The following is a 17,257-nucleotide window of genomic DNA, read 5'->3' on the forward strand; positions in this document are numbered from 1 at the left end:
TTTGGACCCTGGCCGTCCTCTGATCCCCCTGTGATCAGAGTTCTGCAATCGGGTTTCTGATGCAGGGTGCAGGTACGTGTCCCATCTGTATCTGTCAGTAAGAGTTGTGGTTGTCAGCGGCAACACAGTCCCCAGGAACACTGGGTACTGGACCCTAACTCTAACCCTGGCCTTAGCTCTAACGTTAAACCCAAAGCTTTGACTAACCCCTAACAGCTGTGACAAGCAGCTGCAGGCTCACTCTGGAGGCCCGGCCCTCTCGTCTAAAGCAGAAGCAATCCCAACTCCTGCACACGTCAGCCAATCACATTCATGTTCTACAGTCAAATATGGAGACAAACTGGTCGAACCAGAAACACGTCGAGTACTGTGAAACAGATTACAGCGACAACACTCGGGTCCGTCTGACAGAACTGCAGGGCTTTGTTTTGTAGATAAAGAACACAGGGACCGAGCCTGATGCAAGTATCTGTGAGCGCACGCTGAGAATGAACACAACAGATGATCCAGAGGAACCTTAGACAAGCCTGAACACAAATGCAGAGGACATACGAACACTGGCATTCGGTGCTGCAGCTGTTTTCCAGAAGACAGGTGGTCAGCCACCAGAGAGGAGGAGGATTTCCACAACATGGCATCCCACAAGTTGTTCTTATTGATGGCTTAAACTGATCAATAAAGTATCAGTTCATACCCTCCGCAGTTGGGTTTTTATCAGCTTATTTAAACGTCTTTAGTTTTTCCACTGTTTGGACTAAAGCTGTGGTTTCAAACTGTGACAGTGCACTTGTAGAAATTTCTGCTTTATGTTCGACTTTTGATAGACTGAGCCTTCCTCAGCACGACCAAGAGTCTGCAGCCACATCATCAGCAGCTCTAGGAAGATGGCAGTGAACAGGAGGTGAAGAGACTTTACAGCAGCAGCACTCCACTGAAACCACAGAGGTACAGAGGCTGAAAATGAGTCTCACAGAGGAAACTGCAGAGAAAAACGGCCAAACAGAGCCTGAAGCTCATCACAACGAGGACATTTTACCCAACAAATCAGACCGGGAAGATAAAGATGTGAAGGTGAAAGATCTTCTTAAGGCACAACAGAAGGAGAAACATATGATCAGCCCACTGGCTCTTCTCAAAGAGGACCTCCTGAAGGTGTTTAAGGACAAAGAGGTGAAAAAGGAGGACGGCCCATCGAGTCAGATGGAGAACAAGCCCAGCACTCTCAGTCTCCTGAAAGAGGACTTATGTCAGTTTAAAGAAGACATCAGCAGCGTCTTCAGCTCGTCCCAGGACGAAGACGAGAAGGCTGCGGATCCTAAGTTGGATCAGACAGCAGAGAAACCACTGAACCTCCTGAGCTTCCTCAGAGAGGACCTGTCGAACATCCTCAGGATCGGTCCCTCAAAGGAGAAAGACAAGTGCATCACTGCAAAGGAGGATTCTTCCAAAATAAAAGTCCTGCAAGCTGAAAAAACAGACAAACTCTTTAAGAATCTGTTCAGTACAGACCGCAAACTTTTAAAGAAAGTGGAGGACAGACAGGAAGCTGGAGAGAAAGAGGAACAGCTGGACAGCGGTTCCAGGGGAAACCACTCAGAGCAGAAAGAGAAACTAAACGACAGCACGAAAGACGAGGCGACTCAACCAGACGACGGTGAGCGGGACATATGTGTGTCTGAGGAGACGTGTGAGGTGACAGCAAGCGTCTCTGAAGCACAGAGTGAGGACATGGGACAGCGGCTGACGACAGGTAGGCTCCCATATCAGATCAGCTCCGATTGGCTCAGAGTCTGAATCTGACCATAAACCCTCAGGACTTCTGCCCTGTTGTGTTCCTGGGTCAGATGACTTCACATCAACTCATGAGCTGTAACATGATCTCTGATATTAGTTAAACAAGTTACGTGGCTCCACTGCCCCGTCTCTGGGTGGACGTTGCTGTCTGTCTGGATTTGTTTCTACTTATATTAACATGGAGCCACAAAACACACTTCCTCATTTCAGCGGTCAAACAGATGACAGTTTCCTCTGTAATGGTCTGTGCCATTCAAAAATATGAGTGTACATTGAGGACTTCTTGGCCCTGGGTTGTGACTCTCAGGCTGCATACAGGAGGTCACTGGGGTCATGTAGAGCCTGAGAGGAGGCCACTGTTCAGGGCTTCTGTGCAATTTACACAGTAAATTAAAATGTTTGTGCTTTTATTTACTGTATTTATCTTCCTATAAATCACTAGAATTTATCATAAATCTTGGAGCAAAGATGTAGATACAATATTATTGATCATAAAGAATCTGATTGAATTGAGACGCAGACAAAATCCTGTGCATTCAGTCAGACTCTCCACAGCTGAACAGAGCTGTGACAGCGAGGAGTGGAGCAATGGAGGCTCGCATGTGGTGTCAGCAGAAGAGGAGGAGGAGAGAGGAGACGAACCTTCAGAGGCTCCGCCCTCAGGGATCAGCCTGGCTGGTCTGACAGACGCTGAGACAGACGAGCAGAGGTGAGAAGGACGGCCGACAGAACTTCTCTGCTCTGCTGCAGCCAGAATTCCAGCTTGTGATTTAACTGTTGGCTGTGGTTGTGCTCTTACAGGCATCAACCAGGAGAAGACCTGTGGTCGCCCAAAAACTGTAAGAACACATGGGTTTCATCTTTGGTTCACATGAAACGCTTCCTTCTACCTTTAACCATCTGCCTGAGGTTCTGTAATCAACGTTACAGTTCAGTCTGCACAGACGTGTCCTGGGGCTCTGAGGCTGAATGCCTCATGCAAACAGTCAGTGAGTGTGTTTCTGTGCACGTGGTCACCAGCTCCCTTTGACTTTCTTACTTGTAATAAACCGTAGTAAGCCAAGGTAGGCTCCTCTGCCATGTGTCCATGTAACCAGGTTTCTAACCAGCATTTTACGAGTGCACAACAAAGACACAGGGAACCATGGATGGAAAGAGAGATCGTTACATGGAGCCAGGCCTCCGTGGATTTTAAACAAGCCCAAGTCAAGCTCAAAGTGAAGCCAGCGAGCACTGTTGAACTTTTGGTCAGTTGTCAAATTCAGACTGTTCGTGGACAGGAGCTCTGTTCTGTCTGTGTCCACACACACTGAAAACTAAAGACAAGTCTTCTGTCCCTGTCCCCAGTCAGTCTGACCACTGACCTGCCGCTTGTGCACAGTAACAGGTTACCACAGTGCACAAAAACACACTGACTGTGGCTGCTAATATGTTTGAGGGTGTTTTAAAATGAGCCCAATGGAACGTGGGCCAAAGCTAAATTTTGCTGTTCACACCTCAGTTTAATCTTAAGGGTTCAACATAAGCAGTGACTTCATTTATACTGTGATGCATCTGAATATCAGCTGATGGACCAGGTTGATGCATCATCCAACCTGATTCACGCCTGAACGCGACGTTTCCACTGTGCTACAGCCAGTGTTTGTTCCTTTAAGATATTTCACAGACACTATTTCACACTTCAGCCTTTGATGGGAGAACGTACGCAGTGTTTCATCACTTTTATTATGAGCTGTGTTGATTTACAGCACAATGACTCATGTTCAGGCTGCAACTAGCAGCTGCTGTGGGTTTAATTACTGATGTGTTGTGTTGTTGATACTTTCCATTAGTTTAGGTTTTAGTGAATACTCACACTGCATGGTCTGACTCTGGGTGATGCTAACCTTCCTTCCTTCATCTGTACACATGAGAGACATGAATGGCTGTATACAGCCTCAGGCTTGTGTTCATTTGTAACCACTGATTATGGTTTGGATCCCGAGGGTCAGAGCTGAGTCTGAAGTGTCAGAAACAAATTTCACTGATTCCTCCGACTGATGATTCGGATCCACAGGCAAACAAGTTCAGTTTACATTTCTTACTGTGATACATCACATTTAAATATGTCACTGATCAATTCATTCTGGCTTCTTCCCCCACTCAGTTGCCACTTATTTGACCCTTGACCCCAACACTGCCAACTCAGAGCTCCACCTGACCAACAACAACAGGAAGGCCATTCGAGTCTGGTCAGACGATCGAGCCTCGGAGCACCCGGACCGGTTTCTGCACTGCCCTCAGGTCCTGTGCAGGGAGGGGCTGCTGGATTCGGCGTACTGGGAGGTGGAGTGGAGCGGTGGCGCCGACATCGGCATCACCTACAACAGCATCTCCAGAGACGGAGCCATGGCGGCCTGCCTACTGGGATACTACAGGCACTCCTGGAGTCTGGAGTGCTCAGAGGGCAGATACACACCGTGCCACAACTACAGGAGGTTCAGCTCCTCCTACCCTCAACCCTTCACCCATAGAGTCGGGGTTTACCTGGACTGGAATGAGGGGTCTCTGTCCTTCTACTGCGTCTCCCAGGACGCCCTGGTCCACCTCCACACCTTCACCTGCGCCTTCACTGAGGCTGTGTACCCGGGCTTCTGGGTCTGGGCCTACGACGGCTCGGTGTCGCTGTGTCAGGTGGTGTTGGACTGGGAGCGGCTGCTGCAGTGAACCACTGTGAGCAGGGTGGACCAGGTTTCCCTGCTTCTCACAACCTGGTTTGGTCCTTGACTGGTGCAAACTGCAAATGAATTGAGGAGGACAGGGTACCGCCAAATGTTCAAATGTTGTCCAAATACTTTTGGACCAAATGGATCTAATCATATAAAAGAAGAATCGTTTTTGGGGGGCTGGGATGCTCAAAACTATGGACCTCCACCGTTTTACTGCGGCCCTTTCCAAACGCTTATGTATGGAGAACAACTGATTTGGGCCAGAGTGTATCACCAGAAGTGAGCAGACCAAAGACTGAATGCCTAGACCCCCTCCCAGCTCAGCGCTACTCAGGGGGACAGATAATAAGACAGAAGTGACTGTCAAACAGGGTGAAGCCACCAACAAGTCCACCTTTTCCATCTGGAACAGACAGAAGGCGGCTCTACAGAAGCTGTTTCTACTGGTGACAGCAGGTCAGTGGGACACCTGCAGCCACAGAAGCCTCACGGGGAAACAGGATGCACCGCAGCAGCTCATTTAACTGAACAGTTCCCTGAATGATAAAGGTCTTCACCAGCAGAACAAAGTGGACCAGACGGCGCGATGGCTGCAACATCTGAATGTCCAGCCTGGAGTGCATCTTCATCTCGCTTCATGCCGTCTTCTCCCTCACCAAATGCAAACCAACCGGACTGATCACAGCTCTGGTGGCATCTCTCCAGCCACCTTACAGTTTTTGAAGGCGAGCACGTGAGGTGGTCTGTGCAGTTGTGTGCGTTAGCAGCCTTCCACTGTATAAACATCCTGGAAATCCACGTGTACACAGGTTACCTGACTCCCCATCAGCCCGAGTGGCTCAGTTCAGCCTCCAACACATTCAGTGAAGCAGCTCTAACACAAACTGGGACCTGCCTCGGTCTGAGTGATGCTCAGTGCACGCACCGCTGTCCGTGCGTGATGTTTGTGCATGTGTTGCTGTGTGGGCGTGTCTGACCTGCAGCTGGTTCTCCTGACTCCCCCGGGCCTCCTGCAGCTCTATTTCCAGCTGCTCCAGGCGAGCAACACGCATCTGCAACACACACACACACACACAGTTCAGACACATCCAGATGTGCGGCTTCGCCACCAGCAGCTGTCAGCCGCAGCTCAGTGACAACTGAAATCATGTCATGAATTCATCTTTAACAATCCAACTAATGTTGTTAAACAACAACCTCCACACATCTGAGTGTGCTGGAGAAAACGCCGTGAACACAAACATGAACAACTCCTGCACACGCTCTCGACTAACACGACAGTCGCGTGTCGTATAGTTTCTATAACGTTCTAATGGTGCTCATTGTGTCGTGGTTCTGCCTGAGGGTGGTGCTGTTTTCAGTAAAAGCAAACTTTAACCTGGATGACCCAACTTCCATTATCAGTTCTGTTTATTCATGTATTTACTGTTTGAAAATGGTCGATTCCTTCATTTATTTGCTGTTGCCGTTTCTCTTTTTTCTAGTTTTGTGTTTTAACGTTTTCTGTTGGTTTTGATCATTTTCCATGTAATGTTTTTGTGTGCGTTAGTCTGGTTTCACTCTTCATTTACTTGTACAAATACAAAGTTTGACTGACAGAGCAGAGCAGAAATTAGATCAGATATTTCCCAGACATTGATGAGGTCCAACACATTGACAGGAGTTTTTCATGGTTAATTTAATGTTGTCATTAAAGCTGTAAAAGAGCAGTGTGCGTCTCACCTGCGTCCTCTGAACCATCTCGTCACTGGTGCCGAATCGTTCCTCCATCACTGATCGAACCTGCTGGGCCTCAAACTCCAGCTGCTGCCGGATCAGGTCCATCTGCAGAGAAAACTGCAGCAGCAGACACACACTCAGATCAGGACCGAGCTGCCAGAGACGCTCACACACAGACAAAAGGCTGCTCTGACGCACACAGAGCTGACATACTGCTCAGAGCTGAAACAGTTAACAGTCGATGTTTATTTAAAAAAAAACACATCGGGTTCTCACATTTTCTGCCGTGTTCTGTTGTTTTCACTGGACAGAACAAGACACCTGAGGACAATGACAGCAGCTTTTTCTGGTGTTATAGGACAGTTTGTTTTTCTGATCGGAATTCAAGTTTAACTCCTGAAAGTGAGGTGATAGTCACACCACGAGATTAACCAAACCACAATGTTTCACCAAACCAGGATCTAATTATTCCCCGAAGCCTCAGGCCCAGGACAGAGGCTGCCATATTCTATGTGTGCGTGCTCACCGTGTCTATCCGAGGCAGCTGGGCTAGTCTCTGAGACAGCACCTCCAGCTGGCTGAAGTACCAGCAGCGCTCTCTCTCTTCGCGGTCGATCTCCCCCAGCAGGAGGTTCCTACAGCGGGCAACACAAACATGAGAGGCTCCTGTTTGTTCAGGCTTCACAACATCGATGCAAACATGGAGCCTGTGAGCTGCGTCTCTGCTGCTGCTGCTCTAGAAACCACCAGCCTGTGCTGCTTTTGGTCGTTCTAATGGAAAAATGTCCAAGCCAATCACATTTGACAGACCACATGTTACTGTACAAGATTCATTTTACTGTTATTACATTTGATTTTTCTGTTTAAATGACTTCAAATTAAACTGTAAATATGAAACAAATATTTCACTACATAATTAAAAACAATTGTGAAACTTGAGAAAAAGTTTCATATTATAAATGTAGCATCTGTTGTAATTATGCCTCTTTTTTCCTCTAGGTTTGTATTTATTTTGCAAATGATATCACAGCAGCCATTTTACACTGTAGCAAGACAAAATTCTGAAACTAATTACAAAGGGGTTAGATCATCTTAAATATACACACATATATGAAATATGGGGTTTAATAGCTGGTGGACAACAGTGGATGTCTACGGCACATAGCGATAAACCAGGGTCTGGACTCGCATCACAGTGAGGACACCACGTTCACTGGTGCTGCTGGTCTCTGGATGGGGTTTGTGGGGGGGGGACAGCACAGACAGGATCTTTAAAGGCCTCAGGATAAATATTTTGGCAGCCGCCTGCTTCCCTGAAGACGTGTCTCAGTCACAGTGATGGGAGCTCATCATCTCTCTCATGAGTGAGCTCACCTCTCCTTGTACAGCTCCTCCAGGTGATGGTCGCTCAGTCTTCCATCTGCTCCACTAATCACAGCGGTCTTTGGTGGGGCTCCGTCCAGGAAGTGATGAGGCAGCATTATGGCGGCGGCCTCCCCCCCAGACACTGCGCTCTGACGGGATGCGGCTCTCAGCGGACAACTGGCTCTACTCATTGCCGCCACTGAGGAGGAGGAAGAGCAGGCAGAAGGAGGAAGAGCCAGACGATCTTCTAACCGCACCTCTGCAGCACCTGTTAGCCCCGGCCTTCCCAGACTGTCCGTCAGCAGCCTCAGGTTGTGAGGCTGGTGTTTGAGTTCGTAGTAGTTGGTGAGGTCCATGTGGAGCTCTGAGGGACGAAGAACAAGGAGGATTATCCAGCCATCCATCCATCTATCTATGTATATATATCCACGCCTGACTCAGCTGCGCTTTGGAAGATCTAGCCTGTGTTACCTGAGTAACCAGTAACCAGAGTTACTTAAGCCCAGTTCTGAGGTATCTGTACTTCTCCTGAGTACTTCCATGTCCTGCTACTTCATACTGTGACTCCATGTCAGAGACAAACCGTGTACTTTTTACTGCACTACATGTACCTGATAACTTCACTTACTTTCCAGAATCAGATGAATCAAACCAAACCCAGCAGAACCATCAGACTCTATTGATCCCGGTGGGAAATCCACCAGCTACCCAGCAGGATGTAAAGTACTTCACAGTATAAGTTTATAAGGTAGTTACCATCAGCTCCACCTTTACCAGTTATTTATAAATATTCATGTAAATTCTTTGGGGCATTTTATTTATAGTTTTTATTGATTATTCTTAGTAAGCGTTGTGAGAGCTCACTATGGACTCAACCCCTTTACATCCTTCTGTAACCACACCAGCTGTTAATCTCCACTGGAGGTAACTGAATTCCAGTCCAGACAAACTAATTGACATCAATTGGTTATCTAAGTCTCACAAGGAGGCTGAGCCAGCTGTAGCCGATCAGGGAGCCGACTGGGCTGATTTATTTGTCTGTGAAAGAGGACTGGTCCCAGTAGAGTCAGCCCCACCTATCTCTATCCTCACAGAATGGACTTTAAAGGTACATTACAACCATTCTGACAATCCTTTTGTTCTCCGTCAGATATTGGTTCCCTCTCTGTATAAAGCCAACGTCCCCCATCACATCTGCCTGGCGTGGACAGATGACACGAGGAGGACTTCTGCTTGTGGTTTAATGATGTTAAAGCAGGTTCAGACCTTTGAGTTGGTGCAGCACGTCGCTCCTCCCCGACGAGGCCAGAGTTCCCGCCTCCTGCTCCAGTTTACTCTGTAGCTGCTTCAACACCTCCTGCATCCAGAGTCAACACACAGAAAACCTCCTGTATCACAGACTGATGAGTGCATCGGTGTTTAGCATTAGTCACCAAAGGCCGCAACCAGACACTAGTCTTAAAAACATACACTGCACAAAAACAAAACAATCCCATAAGACAGGCAGTAAAACACCACTTGATCCAGGACAAGAAGATTGTTCCCTCACAGTTGTGCCTCCTGGGTTTAACCCCATGAGCTGCTGACAAGAGAAAACTGTTCAAGTGACCTGCAGACTCACCTGATGCAGGTGAGCCATGTGACCACAGATGTGAGCTGCAGCTGCTTCAGTCTGAGACTGAGGCGTCCTAATTCAGATAAAACCAGCAGAGCCAAGTCTGATAATCTAGCTGCTCTGCATCTGGAGTCACGTGTGTGTGCATGTGCGTGCAGCTGATGGGGTTTATGTCCAGCTTTGGCCCTGGCCTGATTTCACAGGTTTCTGTCTATTTATTGATTATTTTAGCTATAAATCCAGTTGAGTTCAGAAAGTGATTTGATTTGAAACTAAACACAGATTCGATTCCTCAAAGACAGTTAAATGTCATGAAATGAGAGAACTAACATCTGTAGCTATCTTTTGCAGTGAAACAAAGAGTTGAACATTTTTACAAATGAGTGTTTTTGCCCAGTTTTTCATACATTTTCATTAACAGAAAAACAAACATTAACAATTCAGTTCTCAAAATCCAAAAGTATAAGCAAAAGGGAGCAAAGACAGCACATCTACGTTCACATACACATCAATGAAAATGTACTAATTTTCTACAGTGTACGTCACATTTAAGAACCATAACAGAGATATGTTTGCACATTTAGTCAGTTCAATGCAAATTCAGTCACTGGACAGAAACTGTACTTGCAACCGGTGTTACCATGTACCTATTAAAAGCAAAACAAAATGCAGCTCCTGACATATCTGAACTGTTTCCTACTTTGTCTTCTAAGGTAATCACCTGTATACATGTCACTGTCTTTATATAATCTGGAAAATACTAAATTATGAGTAAATTGGTGGGGGGACTTTTCAGCCCTGAGTAGTGTCAGGAAGGCAGGGCAGGTGGTATGTTGCCTGCCAGGCAAAATTTGGGGCAAAACCTAATTTTTTAAACCTGCACTTCTTGGTGTGTGATTTTCACACTGTTTCAGACTGACCTTCATGCCGAATGTCTCCGTCTCCAGTTTGGACAGGTGGTTGGAGTTGTCCTCCAGCTCCCTCCTCAGGTGGGAGTTCTCCTTGCGGAGCACCTCCACCTGGTGGGCCAGCTGGTCGTAAGAAGCCACGGCGTTGGCCATCTTCACACTGTGCAGCGCCCCCTGCAGGGAAACACACAGGAGGGGAGAGTTTTATAAACTTAACACAGCCTGACACACACATTGCTCTGAGGAATGAGAACCATAGGCCAGTCAAAGTCTTTGCATGTCCAGATCTGCTCCTTGACACGTTCTGTACAGACTCCCACCGACATCCAGGGACAACACCCACTAGAGATGTCAGGCCTCTCACTCAGCGGGAGCTCGGCCTTGGCAGTGCTTAGCCAGTCTCAGCATGGCAGCAGAAACTGATATAATGTGTGTGCCACTCCTGACTGGTCTGGTCTGCTCTCCACCAGCCTGAGGAGCAAACAAGATGTCTGCCTCTCCTCCTCCTCCTCCGGGCAGCAGACGGCTCACAGCGAGAGAACTCATCTGTCAGATCAGCCTCCCTTTGGATCAATGCGTTTCACTGTGACAGGGCCAACAGGAAGCTTGGTGACAGTCCGACGGTTAGCGGACACGTTATGGAATGACTGACATTAGGAGTTTAACGCTAAGAGGTCCTGGTTACTTTACTCCCAGAATAGTTCAAAGTTCTGCTACTTCACTACATTTACACAGGGAAATACTGTACCTCTTACTGCAGTAGACCACACACACTCGTCATGTAACTTTCTCAAAAGACCCAAACACATGAAATAATTCGGGCTGGAATCTGGAGAAATACACTGAAAACTGAGGAATTACGGGAAACGGCATTTGAAACAAAAGCCCGAATATTTCCAACTTATAAAATGGAGCCTTGGTTTGAATATTTCCTGTTGCTCTACCATCATAAACCTCAGTGCGACTTTTCTAACCTCAGAGCAACATAAGCAGGAACAATTCCTTATAGCCCCACAATATAACAGTCATTCTAAAATGGGCCGTTCTGCACAAGGAGTACAGTTACTTTAGGTACTTTATGTTTTGGGGCTAATACTTTTGTACTTTTTCTTACATAAGATACAGGACTTTTACTTGTAGTTTTTCTACACTGCGGTATTACTACTTTCAGTTGAGTAAAAGATGCGAGTGCTTCCTCCAGCACTGCTGAAAACAAGCGTCTGGCCAAACTTCCAGTCCCCTCCCGCTCATTCATCTGCTCTGTCTGATGAGGCCACTGCTCTGGGCTCAGATCAGCTGCTGCTGCTGCACATACTCAGTCTGACCTTCACTGCAGAGTCCAAGGTGAAGCTGCTGTCGGTGTCGGTCTGTTCACTGCCTGCTGTGTTTCAGGCAGCGAACGGACCGACACCGACAGCCACTGGGTTTCCAAGGTGCTTCTGATGATTTCCTGTCCCTGATATCAGGTTTCTTCTCAGCTCAGCAGACCTGGACTCATTATGAGGCCATGACCCCCAGGGGATTGTGGGTAGGAGGAGGATGGGGCTGCAGGTCTGAGAGGAGGCAGTGATGGGGATCTTATTGGACATGTTCTTGGGTTACAGAACAGACTGCTGAGGACCGAGTCACCGTTCCAGTTTCTCCGATAATTTCATTTTACCAAAACACAGCAGATATATGAACCTGGAAGACACACACTGTTCATGTAGCAGCAACATAACAACAACAGAGCGCACACTCTCCACCCGTGGGACCTCTCAGTCAGTAGACATACTCTAGCCGGTGGGTGTGTCTGTGTACTTAATGCCCCCGTTTCCCATCAAGGACCTCTGATACATTGATGTTCTGTGTTACCATAGTAACGGGCCCCCATCCCCCATCAATCGCCACAGTGACACATTTACATCCAGCAATTCTGCTCTGATACAGCTTTGTGCTCACACACACACAGCTGCTGCTGCAGTCGCTGCAAAGCATGCTGGGTAAGAAAACGTGCAGCTCCTGAGAGGACAACGAATCAGACAGAGAGAGTTAACGAGCGTTAGAGCCCTGTTAATGGTGCAGTTGCCATGGAAACAACCACTGCAATGTGTGTGACCTCAATACGAGACTATGCCGTCAAGAGATGAAACAGGAAGAGAGGGAGGGAAGAAAGAAGGGAGAGAGAGAAATAACGAATAAGGACACAAAGAATGGATCGCGTGAAACGCGGACAGGAGAAAGGAAGAACTAAAAACAAAGACGGAGGATGATTTTAAGTGTCCAGATGAACCAGTTTCACCTTCCTTTACATTTCCAAACACCAGTTACAGCGATTGGGAACAAAGAAGATGCTCATGAAGCATCTGCACCACGTAAGAAAACACACTGCTCACCAACCAGTCCACGGCAGGATCAGGCCCGAAGACACCAGATTAGAAGAAGATCAGAAGCCCAATGATCCGTGACTCTCCAGAGGACCAGCCCTTCAGACCAAATGCCTCATACAGCTGGTCTGTCCCGACCCACGGGAGCATCTCCTACAGTGGCAGGTTTAACGGCAACAGCTCCACCAGTGTTTATGGCACCTCCATCATCATTATGGCTACTATTATGGAGACATCACAATTTCATTTGGTTTTCGCACACAGACAAGTTAGGTTTAGGTCAAGGTCGTGGTTTGGGTTCAAATCGCCGCCGTCATCACAGACACCGTAAAAAAACATCATGCTATGATTGTGGAACTGTCAGATAAAAAACAACATTTCATATGGGCATCAGACACCACCATCCCTGTGTTATCTGAGCCCTCCAGCCTCCTGCCAACGTGCACTCTGTGGCTGCATCACCTAAATCCGCTCCTTACTGTTTTCCTTCCTGCTCTCATCCTTCACGAACACACATTCTCCATAATAAAACATTAATGTGCTTCTCTGAACAAAGACTGTGTCGATCACTCCCACCGCCATCTGCTCCTACCTCACATCCTCCCCACCCTGCATCGCCCCCTCCTCCCTCTAGTTACCATGGCAACCGCATCCTGTAGGCCACTGGGAGGAGGAGCCCAAAATGGCGCCTGCTCCTCTCAGTGTTTCAGGGTTTTAAAACGGCTGCAACTGTGATGCTGTCAGGACAGAGCTCCTGTTACACCCACACCCTAAATGTTCTGACCGTGGAACACTGGCGGGGGAAGATTACGGATGTGTGACAGAGAGTGGACCGAACCAGTGTCAGCCCTGCCCCTGTAATGTGTCTGGGATCTACTCTCACTGAGCTTCCTACAGGCCAAAAAAACTGGTCGACACAGAAGCGACTTGGAGTGACACTGATGTGCTCCCTTGTTATTATGAACATAGTGGCCAGTGCAGCTTTCGGGTTCAGTCACTGTCTGACAGCAACACAGAATGTACCGGGAGAACTACCACTGCCACAAAACGAGTGGTTTCACCTGATGTGACAAACAGAACACAGCACTGTGCAGGTCCAGCAGCTGTCAGCGTCTCTGGATCTAGTCCTGACGGCTGGATGCTCAGCATGTTGCTGTGTGGAGGCATCCAGCCGAGGAGGAGGAGGGTGAAGCTCCTACCGCAGCACACTGACCATCGCCTTGCCAGCCATAACAACAGTGTGAGTCAGCACTCACGCTTCCTGTCAGCAAACAGTGTTATGTTGTTGTTAACAGGATGAAATGTGAAATCTGTCGTTACTGTAACCTCTGGAGGCCGTTGCCACTGAATGTCAGCGTCCAAACAGGAGCAGAAATAACAAAGCTTAAGACTGTTTATGGAGTAAAGCACATTAACAAATTATCACAAGATAAAGAATTAAAACAGACAATGGAAGGTGTCTTTATTAAACTGAACGTCGATGAAAACAGGAGAGTCTTCACCAAAGATGTAAAAGGCTGTGGGCAGTACGTCGGCTAAAGGCAGATGGTTTGGTGCAGCTTTAGCCAAAGCTCAGTCACATCAGGGGTCAGGTTAGCTGAGCTCAGAGCTCTGGATGGCCCATGGATGTGGATTTATTTCTTATAACTAAGGAGGAACTGTCCCATTTAAAACCAATCCTGAAGTGGACAGAAAGCCAGTGAAGAGTAGACTGAACTGGAGTAACACACTCACGTTTCTTTACTCCAGTCAAAAGACGAGCAGCTGCTTTTGGGATTAAAAGGAGTTACACAGAACAATGCACGAGCAAAGAGGATCCTCAAAGTAAGTCGCGCCAGCTCAGCTTCAACAGTAGAAACATCTTCCTCCAGCTACAGTGTCAGTGTGATGTGAGAAACTCATCAACAGCAGCATCATGTTCAGAGACGTGTGGCAAGCAAAAGAGCAGGTGGCCAAATAACATGGAGCCACAAACCAGGAGGAAGCTGTGGTTCTACCCACGCACCAGACAGGAGATCAGGCTCCACTCGAACAGCTAGTAGAACATGGATTCTGAAGGAAATGTGTGGCCGGTGGGGAGCTGTGAGTTGTGACAAACTACCTTCATCTGGACTGCAGATAATTTCTGTGGTCGATGCTGATCGCTTTCTTAATTGTTTAAACAGATATTTAGTCTAAAGAGAAAAAGATTCAATTTTCTGTAAATTAAATACAAAAATCAGCAGCGTCTCAGACCCGACATCTCCACCGTGAACACTTCAGATGTTCATTTCCCCTGGTTTCAAACAAGCCTTGAGTTCAGCCATAAAACAAGTGTAACTAGGAGATCGACACCTGATTCCATTAAACACAGTGAAGGACACAGAGACACGTGTCAGCGTGGTGACTTGATGAAAACCACTCTCAGCAAGTACAGTTCTACTGTGTATTCACTCTCACTACTTGACTTTGAAATGACTTTTGCTTTAATGTGATCAAGCTCATTGATTAATGTCTTTAGCTGCATGAAGAGCAAACAGAGTGGCGTGGTTGGTGTGTCAGTTCAAAACAAATCATTTCAAGTGATTTTCTCTGTGATGACTTTCACTAACATTGTGTTACAAACTGAGATGTGACGGAGGATTTTCACAACAAGACTGGAAACCACAACCACGACGGAGCTGCCAGTCACAGCTAAACAGCTTCAGTGACTGATACAGGGACTGCGTGCACAACACAGCTGGGCTGCAGAGGAGACTGATAAAAAGACATCACCTTTAAACACCGGGCTGGACTCAGGTTAGGGCCATACTTATTCTGAAAATGTGAGACCCGGTGAGAACAGGCTGCAGCTCGGAGATCGCTGTGGACACCAAATCAACCGCCACTCGTCCTCCTGCAGGTTCACACCGGGCTCCTCCCTGCTGTTAGTTCCAGCCTGTTTCTCCAGATGGCGCAGAGCTGCAGGCCTCTCCACCGCAGTCAGGGCTCAGCGTTCAGTGTTTGTTAGAGCTGGGCTATCACCATGTGCAGCTGACAAGATTGAAAAGCACTTCCTGTTGGTGTGTTCATGGACACTGTTAAAGCTCTGCTACTAAACAGTATTTCAGTAATGAACCAGGTTGTCGGGAAACAAACAACTGACAACAAATGTTGATGCCGTAAAAAGGAAAATAAACTCTTGCAGTACAAATGTTTTATAAAAAGAGGAAAAATCCCAGAATGTTCAACCAGTTTAGCAAATCTGAGGGGACCAGAATTCATGTTTGAAAAATGATGATTCCTCTGAGGTTTTGCCTTTGTTTCAGAATATCCAACATCTAAACCCTATAAACAGGGTGTGGCAAGATGGACAAATAAAAACAGAAACAGTACCGAAAACAGGAAGCACTTTCAATAAAACATGAGATATTCTGAAATAAATGGGATGCAGCCGTTTCTCTGGGGGAAACAAAACCATGACCACTCTTAGAAAATTCACAGATCTGACAAAGTCAAGAAAAGTTTGGGTAAATCTGTCAGGAGCTGGAAGTGTCAGTGACACAACCTGGTGCCTCGGATGTTTATATGTCTGCACGTCCCAGGCTGGAGACAAATGACATTCAGAGTTACATTCATAAATGTCCCATTTTAGTGCGAAGTGGAGAATTTCAGAACTTGGACCTGGAAGATCAGATAATGGTTTCCAGGTGTAGTGAATGAAATGTGACCCAGGCTCACGGACTGATGTTGTTGTCTCTGCATCACTTTCACCCCTATGCGGGTCCACTGACACACACATGAAGTGGAACAGCGACATGTACCTTTAAACATGGAACTGGACATCAGGTCACCACAGCAGTGAGATTTCAGGCCTCAGTCCCAGTGTGTCCTGGACCAGATCCTGGGATGGCCTGAAGCCTCGGGCACAACAATGGCACTCTTTATTCTGTGTTTATCTTTCCCTGTACTGTTAGACTCAGCAGACTACAGTGACAGTCCTGGAACCTCACACGACCTCTGTCTCTGCTCCACCGATACCGATCCACCTCCTGACCAGTTGCTTTTGTATGGTTTACTTTGTCTCACAGAGACCAGCTGCTGCTTTGCAGTCCTTTACACGTTTATCAGCAAAGACTAGCACGAAAATGACAAAGACAATACAAGCAAAACGCTGCTGTTCAAACCAACAATGAAACTGGTTTCAGACCAGCATCCACCAGCAGAGCAGCTCCTGACCAGGCCCAACTTACTGTAATCCTCCGATAGCAATCCTGAAACATTTTCTCAGAGAGACAACAGGATCATTCACCCAACACAATCTGTATTTTACACACAAAACTATAAACAGAGGTCTCCATCAAACGTGTGGCGCTCTACGCCGACACCGGGTGACAAGACACTGACACAAAAGGGCAAAAGATCCACCGTGCACAAATGAACGTGTGACCGCGTCCAGTCCTTTTATCGTGGTGCGCAGTAACCAGTGAGCCCAGTGAAACCAGCACAGGCCACAAACAATCGACCAGCACGACCAACCAACCTGGTTCACAAAGTTCACAAATGCTGTCTCAGCCTGCGCGGTCATGAGGCTCACGGTGACACCACAGTCACGTTTCCACACACGGACCTGTTTAAACGGAAAAGCCGTGTTTCCTCATTTTCCGTCCTTTAACGTGACCTCTGAGATGATCTGAAGCTGGAGCTTTTCTGACGACACCTGCGATTCATGGCTGCTCCATCCTCTGCTGGGGTGAAGCAGAAAACCGCCAAAGCCACATCACTGATGGATGGCACGAAACACGCACAATCCAGCCGCAAAAC

The 17,257-nt window shown here is 47.3% G+C and overlaps 2 protein-coding genes across 5 annotated transcripts in view; one reads left to right on the forward strand and one right to left on the reverse strand.

Moving 5' to 3' along the window:
- apc2 (APC regulator of WNT signaling pathway 2) overlaps positions 1-17,257 on the reverse strand; it is a 35,620-nt gene that overhangs the window by 18,100 nt on the left and 263 nt on the right. The window contains exons 1-7 of one of the 4 annotated variants that reach the window (XM_020609131.1): positions 17,064-17,251; positions 10,122-10,283; positions 8,853-8,943; positions 7,596-7,950; positions 6,748-6,856; positions 6,225-6,338; positions 5,480-5,554 (exon numbers count right to left, since the gene is read on the reverse strand). In XM_020609131.1, coding sequence (XP_020464787.1) covers positions 5,480-5,554; positions 6,225-6,338; positions 6,748-6,856; positions 7,596-7,950; positions 8,853-8,943; positions 10,122-10,262 — 885 coding nt within the window. In that variant the 5' untranslated portion in view covers positions 10,263-10,283; positions 17,064-17,251. The other 3 variants (XM_020609128.1, XM_020609129.1, XM_020609130.1) reach the window with 3 other exon arrangements.
- LOC109965260 (tripartite motif-containing protein 16-like) lies at positions 7-5,472 on the forward strand. Its single transcript, XM_020609132.1, has 4 exons — positions 7-1,750; positions 2,335-2,503; positions 2,596-2,633; positions 3,941-5,472. Exons 1-4 carry the CDS (start codon positions 961-963, stop codon positions 4,498-4,500), a joined length of 1,557 nt encoding a protein of 518 aa, XP_020464788.1. The 5' UTR covers positions 7-960; the 3' UTR covers positions 4,501-5,472.

Source organism: Monopterus albus, unplaced genomic scaffold (genome assembly GCF_001952655.1).
Source record: "Monopterus albus unplaced genomic scaffold, M_albus_1.0 scaffold98.1, whole genome shotgun sequence".
In the NCBI taxonomy this organism is placed as follows: domain Eukaryota; kingdom Metazoa; phylum Chordata; class Actinopteri; order Synbranchiformes; family Synbranchidae; genus Monopterus; species Monopterus albus.

Bases quoted from the DNA above. Each gene is read 5' to 3' on its own strand.
- LOC109965260 (XM_020609132.1), top strand. From the start codon at position 961: ATGAGTCTCACAGAGGAAACTGCAGAGAAAAACGGCCAAACAGAGCCT. The intron at 1,751-2,334 runs GTAGGCTCCCAT...CTGTGCATTCAG, and splicing joins GGGACAGCGGCTGACGACAG to TCAGACTCTCCACAGCTGAA. The intron at 2,504-2,595 runs GTGAGAAGGACG...GTGCTCTTACAG, and splicing joins GCTGAGACAGACGAGCAGAG to GCATCAACCAGGAGAAGACC.